This window comes from Pinus tabuliformis, chromosome 8 (assembly GCF_031772625.1).
Source record: "Pinus tabuliformis cultivar Carrire ecotype Pingquan chromosome 8, CPIR1, whole genome shotgun sequence".
NCBI classification, from domain to species: Eukaryota; Viridiplantae; Streptophyta; class Pinopsida; order Pinales; family Pinaceae; genus Pinus; species Pinus tabuliformis.
In genome coordinates, this window is record NC_142294.1 from 504,978,089 (window position 1) to 505,002,361 (window position 24,273).

At 33.6% G+C, this 24,273-nt stretch overlaps 1 protein-coding gene across 1 annotated transcript in view; it reads right to left on the reverse strand.

Moving 5' to 3' along the window:
- Positions 1-1,744: 1,744 nt before the first annotated feature.
- The window catches only part of LOC149236303 (basic helix-loop-helix protein A-like), a 46,552-nt gene continuing 24,023 nt past the window's right edge, over positions 1,745-24,273 (reverse strand). Inside the window, exons 4-10 of the mRNA XM_089372372.1 lie at positions 9,314-9,410; positions 9,137-9,151; positions 8,945-9,001; positions 7,771-8,206; positions 5,964-6,406; positions 2,770-3,282; positions 1,745-2,322 (exon numbers count right to left, since the gene is read on the reverse strand). Coding sequence (XP_089228498.1) covers positions 2,239-2,322; positions 2,770-3,282; positions 5,964-6,406; positions 7,771-8,206; positions 8,945-9,001; positions 9,137-9,151; positions 9,314-9,410 — 1,645 coding nt within the window. The 3' untranslated portion in view covers positions 1,745-2,238. The remainder of the gene's footprint in view (positions 2,323-2,769; positions 3,283-5,963; positions 6,407-7,770; positions 8,207-8,944; positions 9,002-9,136; positions 9,152-9,313; positions 9,411-24,273) is intronic.

Here is a 24,273-nt window from a genome sequence, read left to right on the forward strand (position 1 = left end):
AAGATTTCATTAAGTTATTTCTTTGTTGGACCAGTGTGGATTAATTCCTCTTGGAGGCAAATATCAAAATCACATTTTACTATTCAACAACCCTAATCTTGGTTTCTATGAAGCCTATTTGTGATTCAATTTATGGGGTGTAGTCAGGGCAACCTAAGCCCTATTTATGTGACACTATTTCAAGAGATTTGCAACAAGATTAAGGATCTATCTGTTGTGCCAAATCTGAAGGGTCAATTAAGCCAAATTATCACACCATCTTGTAGAAAGCATAGATTACAACAAGTCATCATTAAGGTCAAATCAAGGGCAGACGTGAGTCTATAAAATCATGACATGTTTTGAAGAACTAATTGGCAGTGTTATCTAAAGTGGAATCCCATTGACCATAGTTGAAGAATGCAAGAATTTTAGAGCAGATCTCTCAGAAAATATACTTGACAGAAATCTGAAGTAAATCAGTGACACCTTCAGGCACATCACTTGGTAGTCAATGGCACACTTAACATCAACAAACTTGAGATCACTCAAGGGCATCTTCAAGCACAACAATGGCACACTTTACATCAACAAACTTAAGGTATGAAACATGTTATGTGACTTGTTCAGATTAAGTTGATTGAAGGCATTATCAAGTATTGCAATCAAATAAGTGAAAGTTAACAATATACAAGGGGAAGTTTTGTACTTAGGCAATTGACATAGTTTGGGTCATCATTGTACATTTGAAGCATACATCAACAGTAAAGGGGTTTATTGAATATCTTTATAAGTGGGTCATTGTCCTTTATGAGAGCCCATAATTATTTCTCTATCTTTATATTTTTAGGGTGGTTGGGTGGTGTAAAGCAAGAGAGTGAAGTCTCCCTTAGGTTGGATCTTGAAAATACTTCAAGGTGGCAGGGTGGTGCTAGGGCAATTGGAATGCCATTCCAGTTGGAGTTGGTAAAACTAGGGTATAGGAGCATCCTTTCACAAGTTGGAGTTTCCTAACAAATTGAATGCTTTTCTAGAGTACTAGGAAGTTGGAGCTCCCCTTGCAGTTGGAGCTAGATATTGTACGCATTATTATATTAGAAAAGTGTTTGGTGGTTTTTCTCCAGGAAGGGTTTCCACCTAAAAAAAAATTGTATTGTTCTTGTGATGTGACGCTGCTATTGGCATTTAATGCTCTAAAAGTTTAAGAATTGACTAATTGAAGTGAAATACTAGTATGCCCCCCTCTCAGTATTTCCAACAACTAACATATCAAAACTCTCATGGGCAAGGTACTTACAGGTTGTGGAGACATTGAACAAAGAATTATGATTTGTATGGCTGAACTAATGGACAAAGTGGATAGGTAAAACAACAAAGTTTTTGTTCTTGCCAAGAGATTGACAAACTTTTATTTTTCTTTCTTAGATGATGACAATACGCTGCAACCATTAATTTTAGTGGATCCTCCTACAAGGTAATGATCAAGCAAGCCAGATGTTTTAAACAAAGATTTTATGATGGCACTACCATAGTCATGATTGAGTGTTATCTTTTGGTTTAGTTTATTTTCTAATTCTTTTTACAATTTGAAAAATAATGTAATAGCCTATAAGATATGCAAATATAAAATTTCTAACTTATACCAATAGCTTAGTGTCGCCAATAAAAGACCAATAACTTACCATGGTTATCCATATACGTCTTTTGATACTAATATAAAAAACACGATATAAAAAAAATGTTAAATCAAATTAGTAATCACATGTTAAATGTCCAACACACCATTATTAAAAATATATAAAAATGGATGATGACTAACCATTCCAAATTCCAATGACAGTACCAATCCTCATTACAAATCCCTGTTGGATGGCGCCCAACTTTTCCAAAATAAATTTTTACCAGACAAAATTTGACACCTCTAACATTGCATCAAGAAGTGTCAGAATATTGCAGAGGCGAGGCCAAATCCGTGACTTGAAAGATCATTATAAGAATGAATACCATCACAGAAGATACACAATTGATACAGAAACCAAAAACCCCAAGAGCTCATACCAAATCTTGTGTTCATACTTCTCTTTGTCTCTGGTCGTCTCCATAAAATATGTACATGCACTTATCCAAATATATTTCCAAATCCACCTCACATCACTAAAATTTCCTCCCACTGTCTTTCAGCAGATATCTCAAATCACATTAACATGGGAAGTAGCCCATCAATACAGCAGAAATCTTACATGTAAAGAGATCTCAGCTTCAACTTCGACTGGGAATGCATTCCAGAACAGCATTCTTCACTTTAGTTATGGTTGGTTTTTCCCCAATGGATGCCGCTTTCACCTGCAAAGAAAACAACCAAAAACAAATATTTTGATATTCACTATTTTTCCAAAGCAAACAAAGCAACTAGAGAGCTTAGTGTGTAATATTTGATGATCTAGTAACTTGTAACTTTAGTAAGTTAAATTCATAAGGAGATAGATGAGGGTTATTTTTATCAAATTGTAGATTTAAGAATATTTCAAAATTAGTAGATTTCAAAACCTTCATTTCAATTATAGATTTCAGAATATTTATAGATTTCAGAATATTTCAGAATCTGACTGAAGGAGAAATTCATTTGTCCATCGAGAAATATACAAGAAAGAGATACACTCTTAGATGAGAGGGTTTGAGTAGTAGAAGAGTTAAATTATGCCCTTACTTTACTTTTTATTTGAGTACCTACTGTCTTAGGGTTTAGAAGATTTCAAAAACATATTTTCCTTAAAAAAGATATCACCATACCTTGGCTCTGATTTTGGCTACGAAAGTACTATTCACCACAGAAGACTGAACAGAATGAGTTTCAAATAGCAGATTGCTGAGTGTTTGCATAATATCAAGCAACAGGCCTTCTCTCCAAGGGCACTGTAACTCCACCAAAGCTTCGTGCTCAATTATAGAAACCTGTACATCTGTGCTGCAATCGTCTATGATCGTCAATGGCTCTGATCTCTCCAACACACGAATCTTTCTCTTTTCGAATCTTGAGATCTTGTATTGCTGTTGATCAGAATGATCACTAAAGTTTCTGCAGCTGCTTACTAGCTCCTGGTCTACATTATTATTATTGGTAGTGCCTCCACTTTTTTGTCTAGCTGTTTTCTCCTGTGAAGTGGTACTCAGCTGCTTGCGAGGCTCTGCACTCTTTTTTATCTCTGCCTCCATCTGTTTGCTTCGAACTTCTAGGTCTTGTATGCGTCTGCGTAATTGTTTTACGTACTCTATTGCATCACCCAAGATTGAAGCCTTGTCCATCTGCAATTCAGACATTATTTTACTTGTCATATTTAAAGTTTAAACAGAAACTACAAATAAATCATTGATTTAGGCAATATTTTACTTTTACAGCTATTAATAAATCCATATCAGGTTTTAAATTCGATTTAACACCTGATATAAGAGTTATATCTCATTTCAGGTTTTAAATTCGATTTAACACCTGATATAAGAGTTATATCTCATTGAAATTAAGATGGAACAAGATGAAATTTTAGGAAAGAGTGTTGGCACTTGGAGGTAACATCCAACATAGACCCCTGTCAATTCCTACCTCTGTATGTTAGTGTGTTGTATATTTGACAGAAACAGATAATTTAGGAAAGAGTGTTGGCACTTGGAGGTAACATCCAACATAGACCCCTGTCAATTCCTACCTCTGTATGTTAGTGTGTTGTATAATTGACATAAACAGATATTAAGAGTCAGAACAAGTGTCAATTAAATCAGTGTGTGATCCCAACTGTACTACTGTAACTTGATTTTTGTCTTGCTGTTATAGTAACAATCTATTACTGAGTATAAGTCTGCTATGCTTTTTTTGTGCAACTCCTTAATACACATAGTTGGGAAGCTTGCTCATCTCTTGCCCCCTATTGGACAGGAGCTGGATCCTGATGTATTCTATTATGGATTTGTTCCGTAGAAGTAGAAGTAAATTGCTTGCTTAGTTAATGCATTTGAATAATACGGGGATGAAATAATTGCATACACGGTAGTCTGAGAATAGGACTAAACTTTTCAGTGAGGTGTTTGTGTCATTGTTGCTGCTCACTACTTTGCTTGAAGACCTTTATTTTTCAAATTTTAGAGTAACACTGAAGAAATTCTTCAGGATAAAATTTGCACCCATGACAGGTCAAGATGCAACTTCACTTGATTCAGACAGATATATGGAGTACTGTCTAAGATAAATTGTTGAATCCAAGTGCACTTGTTGAAGCTATAGCTAAGTGGAAAATTAAAAACAAAAGAGCCAAGTCTTTCATTCTTATCAGATTCTCTTAAGTAGATTTAGTAGATTTGTCCCTGACATCAAAAGACGTATGAGAGACGCTTGACGATTGGTTTGGTTTAGAGATGCATAATGTCAAGGTGTCATTAAAGAAGCGGTTCTGAGTATCAGAAAGTGAGAATATTATAAATCATGTTAACCAACTTGAGTCTTTGAAGACTCAGCTTGCATGTATTGGAGCACCGGGTTGATGGAAAGGCATGGTTATACAAATGTACGACACTGATGTTTACCAACATGGTTTCTGTGAGAGTTTGGGTGTTGATTAGTTGGTTATAGGGTGTACTGTTAGGGCATTTTTGTTTGCTAGTTTTAACTTCAACTAGCATATCAGCTTTTTGTAAATAGCTGGTTCGAACTCTGATGGCCTGCCTACTCACCCTGTGAGGGTGATGGGGTTGGCAATTATGGACCTAGAGGTTATAATGATAGGTGATTATAGGCCTAGACGTTATGGAAGGGGATTATAGGCCTAGACGTTAGAGGTTACAGTGGTTAGTCAAGCTAATATACTAATACAATTTTGCTTTCTAGATTCTGCCAGTCAAGAAAAACACTAATATACTAACACAATTTTGCTTCCCAGATTCTGCCAGTCAAGAAAAACATCTTCCCAGATTCTGCCAGTCAAGAAAAACATCTTCCCAAATTTTTCCACATAAAAAAGAAAAAAAGACCTGGTGTTTGGGAGTCTGATTAGGATCCTTCTGGAAAAAAGAAACCTTTCTAAAGATAGTGGTGAAGTTCACAGGGCATAGAATAGTCGATGAATGGTACATTGTTAAGGAATATTTGAGTAATGGTCATTAGTATTCTATTTATTTAATCCTCAACTAAAATTATCTCTTTGAAATAAATCATAGGTTCTAAACCAGTGAGTGTCTCATCTGCCTGATCCTCAACTAAAAATTATAGAGGTAGTGATTAAACACTCTTCTCAAACTAATATGAGATCGACCTAATTGCTCATTCTTGTAATTGCCAAAAAAAAAAAAAAAGAAGAAAGAAGAGAAAGAAAAAACAATTAGTACAATGCAGCAGATAGTCCTCTTACATGAGTGGGAAAATTCCACCTAATAAGTTTTGGTGCAAGGTCATGTAATCACCTTAAAAAAAGAGAGTAGGGGTGAGAGTGCAACAGATAATCCTCTTGCATTGGTGGGCAAACTCCACCCGATATGTTCCGATGCAAAGAAAAAGAAAAGGAAAATGCTACTCTTACGAGAAACACTGATACTGCTTGGTACCCTAAGCTTAAAGGGAGTGGAACCACTGGCCTTGAAGAAGGCCATTTAGTTTGATTACACTATTAATAAGGTCAATATCAAAGTTATCCAACTATTTTAATAACCATTAGATATGTTGGAATCATCAAAGCACATGAAAAATAAAGATTATTAAAAGAAAGTATAAGTTCCTTCACATCTAAATGATGTAAAAGCAGAGGTGTTTGAGGTCTGCCAAGGCCAAAGTATAGCGTTTGTTGAGTTTGGTGGAAATAACTTCCCCCGTCTACCAGTATAAGTTTCAATCAGTGCTTTGTATAAGTAATAATATATTTCCTGAGGATACAGTTCTTCTATTTCCTAAAACTTCTCAATATTTTCACAGCTAAAGGCTTTCAAGAGTAGATCTAACTGGGTACCTTAGTAACGAATGGCACCAGTGTGCGCAGAATAATGAACCTCTCGTTCAGTTTCTCCCTGCGTCTGCGCTCTGCGAGTACATGATTTACAGTGATGTCCTCCTGACCATTTCTCCGCACCCTGCAACCATTCTCACCTTCCCTTAATTTGGGTGAGCTTTCATCCCTGTCTCTACTATGAAGGCTGGGAACACTGAATAAAATGTATTTCAGCACCCACTGGGCATTCACTGCCTTCTGGACCAAAACCCCGCTGTTGCCCGTCCAACTGGAGAAAGCACATCGCTGCGTAACATCCTGAGGGTTGACGTTTCCGTGTATGAGTTGCAAGGTCGTTGCCTCTGTCCATTGGCTCGGCCGCTGTTGTTGCAGTATGGTTGAAACTGTTTTGGAGTAGTGACCACTTTCATCATCGCTTCCTTGATCAAGGTATTGCTGAGTACCTGCATAATGTAGGCAAATCCACTGTAATGTATACATTGCATCTGGATAAGTTATATGCAGCAATTTACCTGTATCAAGAGAGATTAGATGCGTTCCACGTGAATAAATCTTACATAAATCCATCATCTTAAAAAATGAGACATTTTGAATCTTTCATTGTTCCTCCCAGTGTTTGAACTTCTGGTTTATGAAAATTTATGGTTTTTTCATTGTATTCATTTTTAATATAGTCTATTTAAAGGCTTCAGTTAAATTTATCTGTGGCTATTAGGATCTTAAGCTAGACACTATTTAGTGATTTTATTGATATTAGTGAAGTGGTGTTTAAACTCACTGTTATTGAGATATTAACGGTTTCAATTTACCTGAAATCTTTTAGTTTTTAAGAGGTTAAATTAGAGATGAATCTCATGGGAAAAATCATTGATCACCTGAATCAATTTATTTTGAGCTTTTTTTTTTTAAATTGGTTAAATTAGAGATGAATCCCATAGGAAAAACTATGGATTCTCATAAACCTGGAGCTTGAAAACCACCAATGGTTACCTGGACCAATTTACCTGAAGTATTTTTGCCTTTAAGAGACTAAATTAGAGATGAATCTCATGGGAAAAACCATTGATCATCTGAAGCAATTTACATGGAGCTTTTCCTCCTTTAAATAGGCTAAATTACATATGAATCTTATGGGAAAAAAGAGCTTGAAGAAAGCCGTAACTTGACCAAATCAAATTTACTTACCCAAAGCCGTGACTTGACCAAATCAAATTTACTTACTCAAACTACTACCCTAACCTTGGACCAAATCAATTTAGCCGAACCACCAAACTAGGTACCTAACCTTCAATAAGTTGCCCATGAACACATTAATGGACTCCATCTATTCTAAATTTCAAATAAAATCTATTACAATAATTAATAGATATGCCATCTTATTGAACATCCATAATTTAATTTTTCTTTTAATCTAATTTTCTTGGGAGAATAAATGAAAAATGTTGATATATTCTTATCTTCTCATGTATATCATATATGGATGAAATTCAAATATTACCATGCAAATTTTGAAATAACAAATGGCATTTCATAAGTGAGTAGTTTTAAGTGTAATTTTTTGGAAAATTATTTTCCAATCTAATTTGTTTAAAATTTACCATAGATTTATTGAACTAACAAATTTAATAAGTGAACTTTTCACAATCCAAATGCTCAGAATTTTTGAAAATAGTAAATCCATATATCCAGTCAAAAATTACTCCTTATATAAATATATATTACATTATCCAACTAATTGGAAAATAAGCAAAATAAGCAGGAGAAAATGAGACAGATCTGCCTATATCAACGATTGTGTCCCAATTACCTGAGGATTGAAGTCCATGACTTATGTCTGGCCAGGCGTTAGTTGAATGCTTGACCTGCATACAGCTATTTCCACCTGTGACCTGCAACTCAGAACCGATATCATTGGAACAATCTTCTGGGGACATATCCAACTGCATTACTTCGCTGCCATTCTGTCCAAACTCTGTAACTGTTTTCTCGCTCTGTAGCCCTGAAACTTGCATGGGGAGGTGTGCATTCTCGTGGGCATTGTCTGAGTTATATTCTGTTGCTTTGACATTCTGCTCTTCAAACACAATCCCATCTGGAGGCTGCATGCTAAGCTGATCCTGGGGGAGTGCTCGTGATGTGTTTTCTGAATGGGGATTGGAAGTGGACTGCTCTGAACATACTGGCTTTGAGTGATCAGCAAGAAGGCTGGTAACCTGATGGATCAGTCCAATATCTTCACGGATCTGCCCAAAATTATCATCACAAAGGGGAATCATTGAGTAAGTTTAATAAATATAAGTTTCCCATCTAGGATTTAAAGCTATCCTTATTGAGGAGGAAAATAAAAGTGTGGTACTCAACAAATTTGAAATCCCCTGCACAAGAGAGATGTGGTGTGGCCATCAGAGTTCAAATTCCTGATTTAAAGAGCCAGTTCTTTTAACAACTATTCTTCTCATATATAAAAATAAATGTAATGTTATTTTTTTTAGATTTAAATTATTCAATTTAATTTGATTGCAGATTTCGGTGATATTTAGGAATCTGAGGGATAAGAGGGAGGAGGTTAAATAATTGTTTTTGTTTTTTTTTATAGGATTTCAAAATATTTTCAGAATCAGCGATTGAAATGAGGATGGTCAATTTAAATAGCCGTATTAAAAATGATTGCAGATAGAAGAAATATACTATAATCTAAAATACATGAATGAAGTCCAGTGAAATTAACTGTTTAATTTACTAGATCAAATTCCAAAATATTCCAAAATCTGCAATCTAGACAAAAGTAATAAAAAAAATAAAATTCTTGTTTTTTCATATCAAATATATAAGGTTCTCTTCTTAAAACTACTGTATAATTCCCGCAATAAAATATTTTATTTGCACCCAGTTTCAAATCCCACGGAGCCGGCTCATTGCCCTATCTGAATTCTTAACAATGCTGAAATGCAACTGCAAATTATTGGTAAGTATTTACTTACCAGCTCTGTTGAACCTATCTCGAGGACACCGTCCGCTAGGGGAATGCATGCGACAGTCTGGTTATTCGTGAAACAAATCGGTATACAAGTTAGCGACAGTAAAATTTGGCCTGTTGACAGTCCAGATAACTTTATACAACATTATTGAATGCTTCATAAAACTTTGTAGGTCGACTAGACGCAAAGTATTACCTGAATTCGAGCGCTCTGCAAGAATGGATTCCATAACATCAATAGATTCAGAGCCATTGTTTTCACAGATACAAAAATATAGGGATCTTATCAGTATCATACTGCTAAAACGCAAGTGACTTATACTAGAATATAGTACACCAATCAGCTCCTTTTTTACTCATTTCCAAACTGTACCTTGGCAAGAATGGCACGAGAAAATAGTTTACTATCGGCTTCATTAGCTTGAGAGAGCCACACGTGATGCCGCTTGGCCAGTGCCCGACCAGGCAACCTGCAAAGTTAAAATTTCATCATCAACAGGGCGCAAAATTTCAATAAATGAAAACAGGAATCGATCAATAGAATTGGTTGGGTATCTATGGCTGAGTGACTGCAATTTTCTTGTTTTGTATCTTTGACTTGCAATTTTCTTGTTTTGTATCTTTGACTTTCTGTTTCACAATCTTTATCTTACCTTGTTTTTGACTAGGTGTTCACTATTCTCCTGCCTCCCTGTGATGAGCCAGGTGGCTCTAATAATTTGAAAAATATAAATGAGAGGTACTTGGGAGGTAAATGAGGAGGTACTTGGGATTTGTATCATCTGACATAGTTTAAATTATTATTATTATTATTATGATTAATTTATTCTTATCCAATTTTAAAGTCATGGTCAAAGGTAGACATTAAATTGGTGTATTTGATCTTTGTGTTTGTGGGACACTGGACCCACTTCCGTCCAGCCATTTGACTGCTATGTCTATAGAGGCCTACACTTGAAAAATGTGATGAGAAAGTCATTGGGACCTGTGTTTAAGATCATGTGCAAGAAAAATTAATGTGTAATTTTATATGTAAAAACAAAATAAAATTGTCATTTCTTAATAGTAATAGGTATGTAAATTTTAAAGAGCCAATTGGTGATGGGTGATTTTCTTGTATTCGAATTATTGTATAGATGTTTTTGTTTTATAAATAAGTGTTGTAAGGCAGTTTAGTCCCTGTTATTTAAGTGGATGTTATGTTTTTAGAAAAAAATGCAAATTAATATATGAAATGGAAAAGCTAATTGCCTATTAGGGGATAAGGATTTGCATAAATTTTTGGTGGGTAGTAACCACTATTAAGTTTGCACATTTGCATTTTTACTCCATGTTAAAACCTTGAAAAAAACATAAATAATCATAGGCAGTGACTTGGGTAGATATATTTATTTCAGTGTGGTTCATATTCATTTTTAATGCAAATACAAGGTTAAATTATGGATGGTAAATAGGTTATTTATGTGAGTATGAGCTTTTTTCAAAGATTTTAATTTTAGACCAAGCTTAACAATGAAAAACCTTTGCACAAATATTTAAAAGTCATGGCTTAAATATTGCAACTACATCCATAATTATGGCAAAAAAAAATTGAGGCAGTTATCCACATGGCACAAAGGTTGCAATAAGAACTTCAAAGTTATTGTCCAATTAAATGTTTGAAAATTATTTTTTTAATAATATTGAAAAATAATATTTGTTTTTCGAAATTAAATATTATAACTTACATTGATCAATACTAAATTAATAGTGATCAACAAACAAATCTTATATTTTTACCATGATAGAAACTAATAAAAAACTTTTATATATTAATTTAATTTTAATTTAAATACTATTTTAAAATTAAATTATTATTTATTATTATTATTATATTTTGTATATTGAGATAAAGATTTAACTATTAAAATTACTTTTTAAATTAAAAGTATCTTTCTTAAATAATGAAATGTTCTACGTATTACTCGGAGTAGATGCTTCTCAAATAAAAACTAAGGTTAGTGGCCCGTGTCCTACTTATAGAGTAGATATTTCTCAAATGAACTTATGTTCGTAGGCTTATTGTACGTATTACTCGGAGTAGATGCTTCTCAAATAAAAACTAAGGTTAGTGGCCCGTGTCCTACTTATAGAGTAGATATTTCTCAAATGAACTTATGTTCGTAGGCTTATTGTACAAAAAGTTGTCAAAATACACTAAAATGAATTCATGTTGGTGGGCTTATTGTACAAAAAGTTGTCAAAATATAATAATGTTTATAATGGAACCAATCCAAGTGATTATATACTCGTATGGTCACATTAACCAAAATTTGAGGGGAAGAAGAAAATGGTAGGTGGCAGAGGGTATTAAATATGGGAAACATGTATTTACAAGTTTATTGAGCCATTAATATGCGGGGCAATGTATGTTCATCGTTAGATGATGTATTTGCTTAAATTTATTGGTGGGAACACAGTGTCTCACGTATTCATGACTCAATAGACTTATAAATATTGGAATATGTCCCACACAAATTTGTAGTTCCCGAGATTGAGAAAACAGAACATGCTTGACTCAATAGATTTATAAATATTAGAATATGCCCCCACACAAATTTGTAGTTCCTAAGATTGAGAAAACAGAACATGCTTGCACAAATTTGTAGTCCCTCAGATTGAGAATTTGGATTGGGGTCATTGAGGTAAAGTATCATTAGCTTAGTGGCAATGGTATAAAAGTGCTAGAGATTAAGACCTAATACAAATAGCAATGCAAGTCTAGAAGAGTTGGATCAATGGCCAAATGGATGATGACTTTGGTCACTTTAAGTAGTTGCATGAGGTACTTAGAGTCATGTAGTGTTGAAAAGGTAAGGTATGGTAAAATTAGCGCAAATGATAGCTCTATCTCATTTATGGCTTGAGAAATAATGGTGCAAGCCACATGCTTGTTTTAGTGGGTCATTTTCTAAAATATGGTTTAGCTAGTGGCTACATTGTGTAGCAAATGTTTGGTTTGCAACTCAATTTGTAAGGAGACTATTTATTAACTATTTTGTAAATGAACGTTGGAGGTTATAATATGGTGCATTTTCAATGGACCTCAATACTTCGGCTATTGTAATTGTTTTAGTAATTATTTTATGGACTTGGTTATTGAACAATTTAAGTGGGTTGAATAGGCTTCCAATTATAAATAGTTGTGTCAGTTTCTATGTTGTTATTAGTTAATGTTTAATAGTATGGTGACTTGGTTGAGTGGCTAACAAACCTAACATAAGATATAATGGTTATGTAGTTAAGTTGTTATGATGTTTGGTTAATGGAATAGAAAAGTGTTATAAAGAATAATTGGTTAAGTGAGTATTGTTATGAGTTTGTATAAACTTAAGTGTTGGTTAACTATTTTGGGTTTCCTAGTTAGCCATGATCTAGCGCTTTACTCAATCTTTGAGAAATTCAAATGGAATGGTTTACTAGCTCCACATTGTCTAAGAAAACCAAAAATAAGAAATATAAAGTGTTGTTGTCACATGAAAAACCATCTTGATCCCATATTTGTATTGTTTCGTGTTGGAACAAATATTTGGTCAATAATGTTACTTTTCTAAACCACAAGTCTCTATTAAACAATGAAATATCTTCTTTTTTTCTAATTAATACTACCTAAGCACCCACGGGGGATTTGAATGGGTGACCTATCGCAAGGAGTGCCTTAACAGTGCACCCATTCACCATCAATCCAAAGCCCCGTGGGCAAATAATGAAATATCTTACTAACTTAGGGTAATGTGTTTTTCAAATGAGTTTACGTTATTAGACTTGTTTGATAAAAAAAATGTGGCAATACAATAATGTTGATGGAGGAACCAATCCATGTGACCAACTAGTAACATGGCCACATCAAATAGTGCTTAATTAAGTTAGTGAAAGAGGGTGGTGTTGTTTCCCCACTAGGGTTCATGTCTCCCAATGACACACTTGAACTTATGCTTATCCTTGTGTGTACCTATGCTTGCAAAAATGGGCAAGGCCAAATGCAATTCCTAGGTGACTTTGGTAAAATACATACTTTTCATTCATGGCTTCTTAGCCAAAGGGAGCTTCTTTAGCATGTGTTTTTTTCCTAATGTTAAATCTAAAATATAGTAGTCATTTCATACTTGCGTTGATCGAAAGATTTCAATAATACAAATAACATGGCCATATCAAAAAGAAATCTAGGAACAAAATAGATGGTAGGTGGTAGAAGGCATTGAACATGTTTATACATATTTCTTGTATCTAAGATTGAGAAGTTGGGTTGTTGGCAAAGATAATTTTTTGTTAGCTAGGTAGTATTGGTAACAAAAGTGTTAAATTTAATACCTTAGACAACTGAGAATGCAAGTCTTGAATTGTTACGTCAATGAGCAAATGCATATTCTAAATGAGTGCATAGGGTACTTAATCGAGTCATATATTGTGTTGACAAGGTAAAGTAGGTTAAAATTGGTCTAATTAAACAACTATATCTCATGCATGGAATGAGAAACCATTATTATCCCATACATTGGAAGAAAATTGGCCTTAAAATGGATGCACAAGCATGGGAGAGAAATAATGGTGACTTGGATTTGTCTTGCTTAGAATATTAAGAGCATTTTCTCCTAAAATCAAATGTTTTGAAGTGAACTAGTATGATCATCATATTTAGATGTTGTCACAAAGTGCAGGAATAACTCTTTATCGTTCTTCATATAATCACATTCAATGTCAAAGTTGGATAGGTTAAATATGCAGTTGGTCATGGAAACAAAAATGTAAGAAATACATTTTTTACATTGCAAAATTTTATACCAATAATTATTTACTACCCACCAAGAAAACTCTTTATTGACTAAAGGATTTTTCACACACCTTGAAGAAGTAATTAGCTTTCACGGCCAAATATCATATAGTCTAAATGTTTTCCAACATATTGATTTTGATTGGACTACAAAAGGTTATTATTAATAATAATATTGTTTATAATAATTCATTCTTATTGATTATCTTTGTAACTACATGTGCCATGTGTGTTGGCACTAGTCCTTGTTGAGACAAAGATTTGTTAGTAGTGGTACAAAAAATTCTAGAGATTAAAACCTCATTCAAACAGTATTACAAGTCTCAAAGGCCTCAATAATGTTGGAAGACATTTTTCATTAAAAATGGGTGCATGAGGTACTTAGAGTCATGTAGAGTGTCTGCAAGATAACAATGTATTTGTTGCTTAAGGTTTTAGCACTAGTCTAGTTTGTAATTGAAGGTTAAAATTAGTTGAGAATGACTAAGATAAGGGTTAAGGTTTAAAGGTTTGAGGGTTAATGGTTAATGTTTTAGGATTAATGTTATATCAAGGTTAATTAGAATCGTGTTTTCAAGGGTTTAATGGCGTAAGGTTTAGGTGGTAGTTGTAGAGTCTTAGGGTCATGATTAAGCTAGAATAGGAGTTATGGTTTAAGGTTAAATGATAAGGGTCAAAGATTATGGGTTTGAAGTGATGTATGATTATTATTAATGGTTTATTGTTAGCATTAGTGGGTTTGTAGTGTTAACTATATTTGGTAATTGAGGAATTTATTTGTTGGTCAAGTAGGAGTGATGATATGCTCCCTAGAGAAATGTGATCACTACTAAGAGAATGATATGATTGACCCTTTACAAAGAGAGTGGATGTCATGGATATTTCAAATATGCTAGGTTTGTTGATTGGGTGGAACTATTAGCTAAAGTAAGCATTTAATACCTTCTTATTGGGTCAAGGTTAATGGTTTCACTATTTAGGGTTATTTTTAAGGATATAGGAGTTTATGGTTATGGGCAGTTAAGAATTAACAATAAGGAAAATGATATGTAGCTTGAGCTTACATAAATGGCATATCTTCAAAGGCTAAATAACATAGTGATGTACAAGCATATCTAGTGAAATAAATATACCTGTTAGTGAAAAAAAAACTAGCAAATAATGTTCGAGAAAAAGAAACATAATAATGGAGTGGTGATATAGCAAATTATTAGTGGATGAGAAAAACGTGGCAAATGATGATTGCATGAGAGAAGAGTCAAAGGACCAAACCTGTTTAGTTATGGGCCAAGTCATTTTTAAATCCAATGGAATATTTTTATAAGTGCTAAAGCCCTTGTGGAATGTAGATCAAGTGTGCTCTAAAAAAAGGCGAGATGATCTATATCACCACATTATACATATCTTTGTTTCAAATCATTAAATGTAGAGAAATGAATGAAAAGAAAGAGATTATGTCTAAGGAAAGGATGGATATGGAGTGTAGGAATTGGGTAAAGTAACAAAGTGGGGCAAAGCATGATGTGGAGCCACCAATACAAAGATGTGAGTGTGAAGTGACTGAGATATGTAGAAACTTATAAGTATAGATCCTCATCAAGAAATCTATATTACATATAAATGTAAAAGATTAAGAGTGTACAACATAAAGTGAATAGGAGAAATTGAGGGCCAATTTAGAGATGTGGACCAATAAAAAACTAACACGTGGAAAAATGTATCCAAAGTAGATGAGAGTAGTTAAACAACCAAGTACTTAGGTCAACAAAGTGAAATACCAATTTACCAAGAAGCAATTATAGTTAGAGGAAGAAAATAAATAGAGCAATCAAGTGAGAGATGAAATGGCCCCAAAACTGAAGGATAATAAAGAGAGAGAATACCATGGCAAGTGGCCTAGAAACCCAATGATATTTATAATACAAGAAGAGAGAAAGGGAGATTGAATGTCTCATTTGTACTTTAATTCTAAGTAAAATAAATAAAGGGAGAGGTGTTGAGTGCATGAAGGGTGGTTCTTCCCTTTTGGGTTTCTACATTCAGTCCCCTCTGTAATGTGTATTGCTATATATGTGTGATGATGAAATTATTGGTGGTATATTAAGTTATTTATTTGGGTTATTTATCTTGTAATGTTGTGTGAATTCTACTAAGTGATTCTGATAATACTAAGTGGGGGTCTATCTCCTTTACACTAAGTGGCATCAAAGTTGGTGATTGCTCTTATATAAGAGGAATGATAGATAGTGAAAGATAAAAAGGAATGAAACATAAGTGAAAATGAAGATAAATGAAACTGTTTAAGCCTAAGACATTAAAGAGTTATATGGTTCAATGCTAATGGAGCATGGGATATGAATTTTTGAATTAATAATGTTCCTAAAATGAAGTTGAGGATGATAGTTTGCTGGAAAAATATGATATTTTAAAATAATCCAATGAAGATGAATAAGTATGCAAGATAACATGTTGCAAACAACATGAAGAAGTGTTGTGTGAAGAGAAGAAGGCTATTGTTAAAGAAGGTATGCATTTAAGTTCTATTTTAATGAATTTGTTAAATAATTGAGGTGAGGAGAGGTCTAATACGTTGATCAAATGACTCCAAGGTGTGTGGTTTCAAACAAGAGTGGTTGGTTACACAATAGGAACCTATTTAAACTACAAGAGTGAATATAATTGGAATGTATTAGTAGGGACATTACTAAATTTGGGTTGTGGAATGATGCATGGTTATATTGTTGAAGTTGTTCACAAAGAAAACAATGTATCTCATAATCATGACAACATGTTTTTTATAACTTGAGAAATTTGATGGAAGATCATCTCCAGTGAAAGGAATGTGCCCCCTTACTGTAGAGGATTTGGAAAATTATGTATGTAAAAAAAATGAAAATTTAGATTGGTGACATGGAAAATCATGAATATATTATATGGGCATGTGAAAAATGGTAATTGGATGATAGAGGATTCTAAGGAATAAACCTGTTTAGCTATGGTCTAAATCCCTTTTATAGTCAAGGAAGTCTTTTATAAGTGTCAAAGCCCTTTTGGAATGTGGAATGCAAAGGAACATGAGACGTTATGCATCACCACACTCTATGTCCCTGTCTACAAAGCTTTGAATGTAAAGATGATGAGTTAGAGGTCAATACAAAGCCATGAAATTGGTAAATATGCTAGGCAAAGTGGAACAGACATGGAGCCCCTAGTGCAAAGATGCGAATGTAAAGTGGGAGAGATATGTTGAAAATCACGTGAGTAATTCCACACTCCACACTCCGTGTAAATGCAAAAGGTAGGAGGGATATAACATTAAGTGAAAAGAAAAAACTAAGGATGCATGATATGAGTTTGAGATGAGATCATCAGTAAAAAATTAACACGTGGAAAAGTATTTCCACAATGAATGAGAGTGGTTGAACCATTTAGTGGTTGAAATATTAAGCCAAGAAGGATCAAATTCTTCCTGATTTTGTTACTCTATAGTGACTCTAAGTACTTTATTTGTAATCTATTTCTACAGAGATTGAATAAAGAGAGAGATTCCTATGTAATGTGTATTGTTGTCCATGTTTGATGATGATATTTTCAATGTTGTTATTAAGTAATTTATGTGATTTTTTTTTATGTTTATATGTAGTGTGAAGAATTTCATTGAATGATTCTAATAACAGACTTTGGGGATGGGGGTGGGGTTGGTGGGGTTAGTCCTCTCCACACCATATCTAATGATGGAAAATTGAATTTCATCCTCTCTACAACCACATGATGTTTCATGGGTTGATTTCTTTACTCATTATTATTTTAATAGTTAATATAAAGTGTTTAACTACAAGTGTAAATTACTAAGACCTTACTTTATGGTCCATTGAAATGCATGTCTTCTTCTCGTCAACTTCGTAGTAATTTACACATTGTTAGGCAAGGATGCCTTTTCTAAGAAGTTTAAATCCAATGTATAAATCAATATTTTCCAATTATAAATCAAGGTTCTAGGATTAAGGTTTAGGATGTAGGGGTTCAGATATCAAGAACAAGGCACATTTATTCTCCTAAAAAATAAGTTTGAAGAATCCAGAGTGCTTAAAAGACATAAAATTTCCATCATTTTCAACTTTCACAAATAATCCAAAATGTGTTCAAATATAGTTAATGAAACCAAAAAAACTATTTGTATTCTCCAATTAGGTCTATATATATATATATATATATATATATATAATGGTGAACCTCATTTGAACCAAACCTAATCATCGTAAAACACAAACTTCAACATGAACTGTGTGACCTAGTATGAAGTAATTTAATGATATATAGGTCTCTCTCTCTCTCTCTCTCTCTCTCTCTCTCTCTCTCTATATATATATATATATATATCTATATCTATATCTATATCTATATCTATATATATATGATGATGATGATGATGATGATGGTTAATGTCCGCTGAGACCAAATAATGATCTATCGGACCTAAAAAGACAAATTATTTATTTTGATTTAAGATTTTATTCCTATGCTCAAAAAGCTTGGAGAGAAGCCTCCCGAGTTCACTATAATTTTGGCATTGTAAAAGGCTAGGAAGGTTAGTATTGTAACAAAGGTTGTGAAATTGAGATCTAATGTGGTTGTATGCAGGGCACTCTAAGAGGAAGTGGTTTTCATCCTCGATGCTCCTATTCTCACAAATATGGCAGATCCTTTCTATCCATGGCGTTTTAGGAACTGCCCAACGGCCAGTTTCACTATGGAGCTCATGAGAATTCGTTCTAATCTTTGCTATATTAATTTTCTTCTTTGAGCTAGTTAAAATAGAGAGATACTTTTGATCTTCAAGGGTGGGGTTGATGACCTTCTTATAATAACTTAATTTTCTTTTAGACGCTAAATCTTTCTCACACCACAATTTTTCTTTGAACTTAGAAGTAACAATATCTTTAATGTTATTTATGTTTTGCAAAGCATCATTCTCATTGATCTCCCAATAGTTTAACCAGGCCCTTGTGTCCTTATGCCATCCTCGGTTAAGCCTTAGGTGGTTTTGGCTGGAATTTAAAGCTAGCTTAGGAAGTCTATGATTGTCTATGTTATTGAGCTTGTGCTTGTACATCAGAAACCTGAGCATAGCTAGGCTCTCAATAGGAGAAAGACCTGCTTCTATAAGGAGAATAGGATAGGGTGTATTATTTTTAATTTTCAGGTTATAAATTATAAAACGCTTCTGGATTTGCTCAATCTTTCTCCATGATTCTCTAGAGATGCTGCAGCCCCAAACTTCACAGCCATATAAGATAACAGGGATGACTAAAGTTTCAAAGAGGAACTTCTTTTTATCCCACATTACGAGGTTTGCTGTTTTACAATTATTTTCAAGACCAAAATAAGCTTTCCATCCCCCATTGATCCTTTTCTCAATGCTATGGTTCCAGTTGATCCTTTTCTATATATATATATATATATATATATATATATATATATATATATATATATATATATATATCTATATCTATATCTATATCTATATCTATATCTATATCTATATCTATATATATAGCGATTCTTAATAAAATATTAATATATAAAGATGAATAAGATGATACAATTGTTATTATTGTGATAGAGTTTTTCACATTAACTACATTTATATTTACATTATTAACATTTCAAACTAAGTAAACATGGTACATAGAGAAAAAATATAATATTTTTTTCTATGTGGTTCACAGTCCGCGGACGTCGATGGCTCACTACGTCCATGGAATATTGTTCTAGGCAAATCCACCTAAAGGGATCAGTTCACGTCAGCTCAAGCACGGAGCTTGACCCTGACAGTGACCTATCAATAACGAAGGTGCTTAACTATGGGCACTTGACCACTTGACCTAACCTTGAGGGCTAATATTAATTTTATTATTATGAATTATTAATGATTTAAATCCTACAAAAATATTATAACTAATTTAATGTATATATTATTAATATTAATATTAAAATATTATCATTAAAATTATCCATTAAAATAATTTAATTATAATATTCATATCTCTCTAAGATGAATAAAATGTTTGAATATATTCCACCAATCCTCCATAATCCTTAAGTAAAATCTACTCTCACTATACACTTTATACCATAAGCCTATACATTGTGCCCTAACTCAATTATTTTAAACCTTAATAAATGTTATATCTTTTATTATGTCTTAACTTAATCACCTTAAGTTGGGCCCTAACTCAATTATTTTAAACCCTAATAAATGTTATATCTTTTATTATGTCTTAACTTAATCACCTTAAGTTGTGCCCTAACTCAATTATTTTAAACCCTAATAAATGTTATATCTTTTATTATGTCTTAACTTAATCACCTTAAGCCCTAATTTATAACCCCTTATTGAGTAGTGATAGTTATGAGGTAAGGAATAGTAGCTCAAGTGGTCGGAAGCATGATTTTCTCTCCCATACACCCAGGTTCAATTCTAAGGGACATGTTTGGTCCCCTGTGATAAGGCTTGAAGAGTAGGCTCCCCCACCCACTTAATATCTCGGCTCTTTCTAATCCATTTAAATAAACCAAATGACATTGAGTGTCCCACAATGTTTTATGACTTGAAGCATATAATGTAAAAAGTAAATTTTGATTTCATATATACAACGTTAATTTTACAAATGCAACTTTGAAATTAACAACTATAGAAGGTACTAAAATAAATAAATGGAAACAAAAAGTTACTTGGAAACTATTTATTAGAAAAGGATTTTGGCAAGATATATTATAGGTAAATACATTGCTCCAACCCCATTGGAAGTTTGGATTTTATTTCCACATAAACATATCGTGGATTATTTTTTGGAAATCCTTGATTTAATCCACTGACATCATCACTAGCCACCTATGTTAAAATATCAAAAAATGGTACAAGGGTAAGAATGGGCGTGGGAAACTTCACATAGGTCCTAGGGTATGTAATGTACCTTCAACTTCTAGATGCATTATGAAAAATAAATCTAATTACCATTAATCATGTGGCTCTAGACATTGGCTCCCAACCGCAGGAAAGGGACTTTGCATAGGATATTGATCTAGTAGGCATTGAAGTGAAACATTGGTCATAATGGACTGTTCTTTTGGTACAACTACAAATCACACTTTAAGATGATGAAGAGACTTTTGGGAAACCCATCCACTAGAAAATATAGCATCTATGTTGGCTATAGGTTACAAATCCCTCCCATTACTCCAATCAATAGTCAGTGATGATGGTCCAAGTTGTGGAAGCTCTAGGAACCCCCATAAAGCCATTTTATTTGATTGGCTTTCCATCAAGTATGGTGTTTCCATGTGGGAAATTTTGAAAGGAAGGGGCTTGAAGCGTTCCAATAGATTCCCTCTCTATGGGGAATGAGAGGAACCCACATCACATGCTTTAATCCATTATGATTGCACAAAGGAGATTGGTTAGAGTCTGATGAATGTATAACAACCCACACAAATGGATTGGGAAAAAATATCAAGGAAGATTTGGAACATTGGTTTTAGCATGTGAGGGAGGAATATAAAGGCATAGAACTTAAGGTAATGTGGGCTACCTATCTAGCAAGGTATGGGTTCACCTTCGATAATCAAACTACAAATTCACACAAAATATTTTATAGATTGAAGGCCAATAAACTATGATATAGGATTACCATATATCCCAAGCCACTAGGCCTCATTCAACAACCAAACTATAACCACCCACATGAGATGATATTTCAATGGGGACTCACAAGGTAACTTGAATCCCAATGGGGCTAGAGGTGGCTTATAATTTCCATGGGATCCAAATTACCATTCAAGATTAGCGTAGGGAGATCTATCAACAATGGAGAAAAACAATGAATGGGCTCTACATTCCTTAACATCACATGGGAAGCTATAATCAAGAAATTAGAGGTATTTAGGAACTCGAAAGTAGCCATGCGATGGATACAAGAATAAACTTATGAAATAAACTTGTTCCACCAAGAATTTGTTAGATATCTTAACAAAAGATTACAAAAAGTCGATTACATGTCTTTCAAACACATTTAAATAGAGATCAATGTAGTAGAAAATTCACTAATAAAGGATCCATTAAATATATCCCCTAACTTACTTTAAATTAAGTACACAATGGAGGGTCTAACCCTCTCAGTGTCCAAGATCCTATTTTAAATAATTCTTTAAATCATGGATGTGGAGTTTCTTAGGTAAGTAGGAGTTGCTTAGGCAAGTAGCCTCATCAACTATTTATACCCCCATACTAAAAGCTATAAGTTTGGGTGATAAGTCTTGTTCCTTGTAAATAGGAATCACCTCTTTTGGTTTTGGATGACTATATGGATGGACAAATCTAATAATAAAATCATAGATAGTATATGAACTAATAAAGATCCATTTTAAAATGTTATGCAAAGTTTATAAAATATTTATAAATACTATCTTATCAATGGAACAAGTAAAATGTTTTATTAAAAAAAATAAAATGAAAATACATATCAACATTAATTCAAATGAAGGGATTGCCTAACACAACCATGTCTCTAGGAGTAGAAAGAATGAGGGGGAGTCTCCACGATCACAAAATAACTTCAATAATATCTAACACATGAGGCTTAATTAGTCTATCCAACAATTTGGTTGAGGATTATGCTTTATTATGTTGTGTATCTATAGCCAAAGAGGAAAATATTGGAGCTCTCTCAAACATCAGGGACTCGTTTCTTATCATCAAATATATGATTAGAAAATCCCCTACCAAATGGGCTAAGCTAAAATACATCAACTCTAGAGTCAAGAAGGAAGTTGGATCCTTTATTAAGTCTCATTTTTCCATATTAAGAGGGACTTGAATGGAAAGTAGACCTATGTGCCAAGTGCATGAGAGAATTTAGTCCTACAACTTTGGTTAAAAATGGGGTTCAAAATCATGTGGTTATACTATAATTCTTGAATGATTGGGACATCCAGCTCATTTAATATCACTATGAATCAACATATTAATTATGAATTTTCAAAGTCCTGTGATCGATGATTCGAGGACACTTCACACCCTCCTCTTCGTGCAAAAACCTCCTTTGTTTGTGACTATTGAATTCTATTGTGTTATTTAGCACATTTGCAATGGGATAATGGGTTGGATGAGGAAAGAGTGAAGATTTATTACGGCTTGGTTTATCCACATTCTTGTAGTTTGGTAAGTACCCTAGTCAATATTAGCAAATATTCTAGTTCATTTCTTCTCTAGATAAACCTTTGCCTCTTAATAAACTCCTATGTGAGAAATCATTCAAGTGGATTAAGCTTCTCTTATCTGTCTCTTTAGCTTATTTCAACACTAGAACTCTACCCAACTTTCCATTTTGCGATCTCAATTTTTTCGTTGGAGAAGTCAAGGAATCTGGAGGATGGAATTTATGGAAGGAATATGCATCACCATGGGGAATTGGTTCAAGCCAACTAAAATTCCATTTTTTCTATATCCTCCAAAATTTCAGAGATTGAGCATATTTGCATTAATTAAAATACTAACATCATGTGCATTAGAAGTAGAGGATATATTTTGTTGAAGAAAATTCAAAAGGTTGCATCATCTTACACTCAATCAATGTATCAAATCCTTAAAAATGGCCTTCAATAGTAGGGAAGTAGAGAACCCAGTCCAAGTTGATCCTAAGGAGGAAGAGATGGTCCATTAATTGAGACACCCTATGTAAATGAAGGGACAAAGCTCCCTGTAATTTGATGAGGGGAAAGAAGATGAGGGAAGTGCTTTTGTTTACATTAGAGTTATGTATTTCAATAGAATATGTGAAAAATCAAGGAAGCTTTGGAACATTGATTTTAACATGATGGGGGCTGGGGGGGGGGGGGGGAGAGATAAAGGCCTAGCACTTAAGGGAATGTGGTCTACATAGTTAGCAAGGAATGAGTGCACCTTCCATAATCAAAATACTCGCACAAAATATTTTATAGGTTGAAGGCCAATAAATTATCATAGAGGGTTACTATATATCCCAAGCCATTATGCCTCATCCGACACTTAAATTATGGCCAACCCACATGATATGATATTTTGATACAACCTCACAAGGTAATATAAGCACTACTAGGGTTGTGGATTGGCTTATAATCCCCATGGGATCAAAACTATCCTTCAATATTAGCATAGGGAGATCTATCAATAATGAAGCATAACTACCAATGGGCTCTACATTCCTTAACATCATCTGGGAAGCTAGAATCAAGAAATTAGACGTATTTAGGGATTCATAAGTAGTCATGGGATGGATATACGAAGAAACCTATGACATAAGCTTGTTCCACCAAGCATACATTAGATACATTTAAGAAAAGTTTAAAAAAATTCCATTATATTTCTTCCATGCACATTTAGATAGAGATCAATGTAGAAGCAAGTTCAATAGTAAAGGATGCAATCAATATATCTCCTAACTTACTACAAACCGATCACATAATAGATGGTCTAACCCTCACAT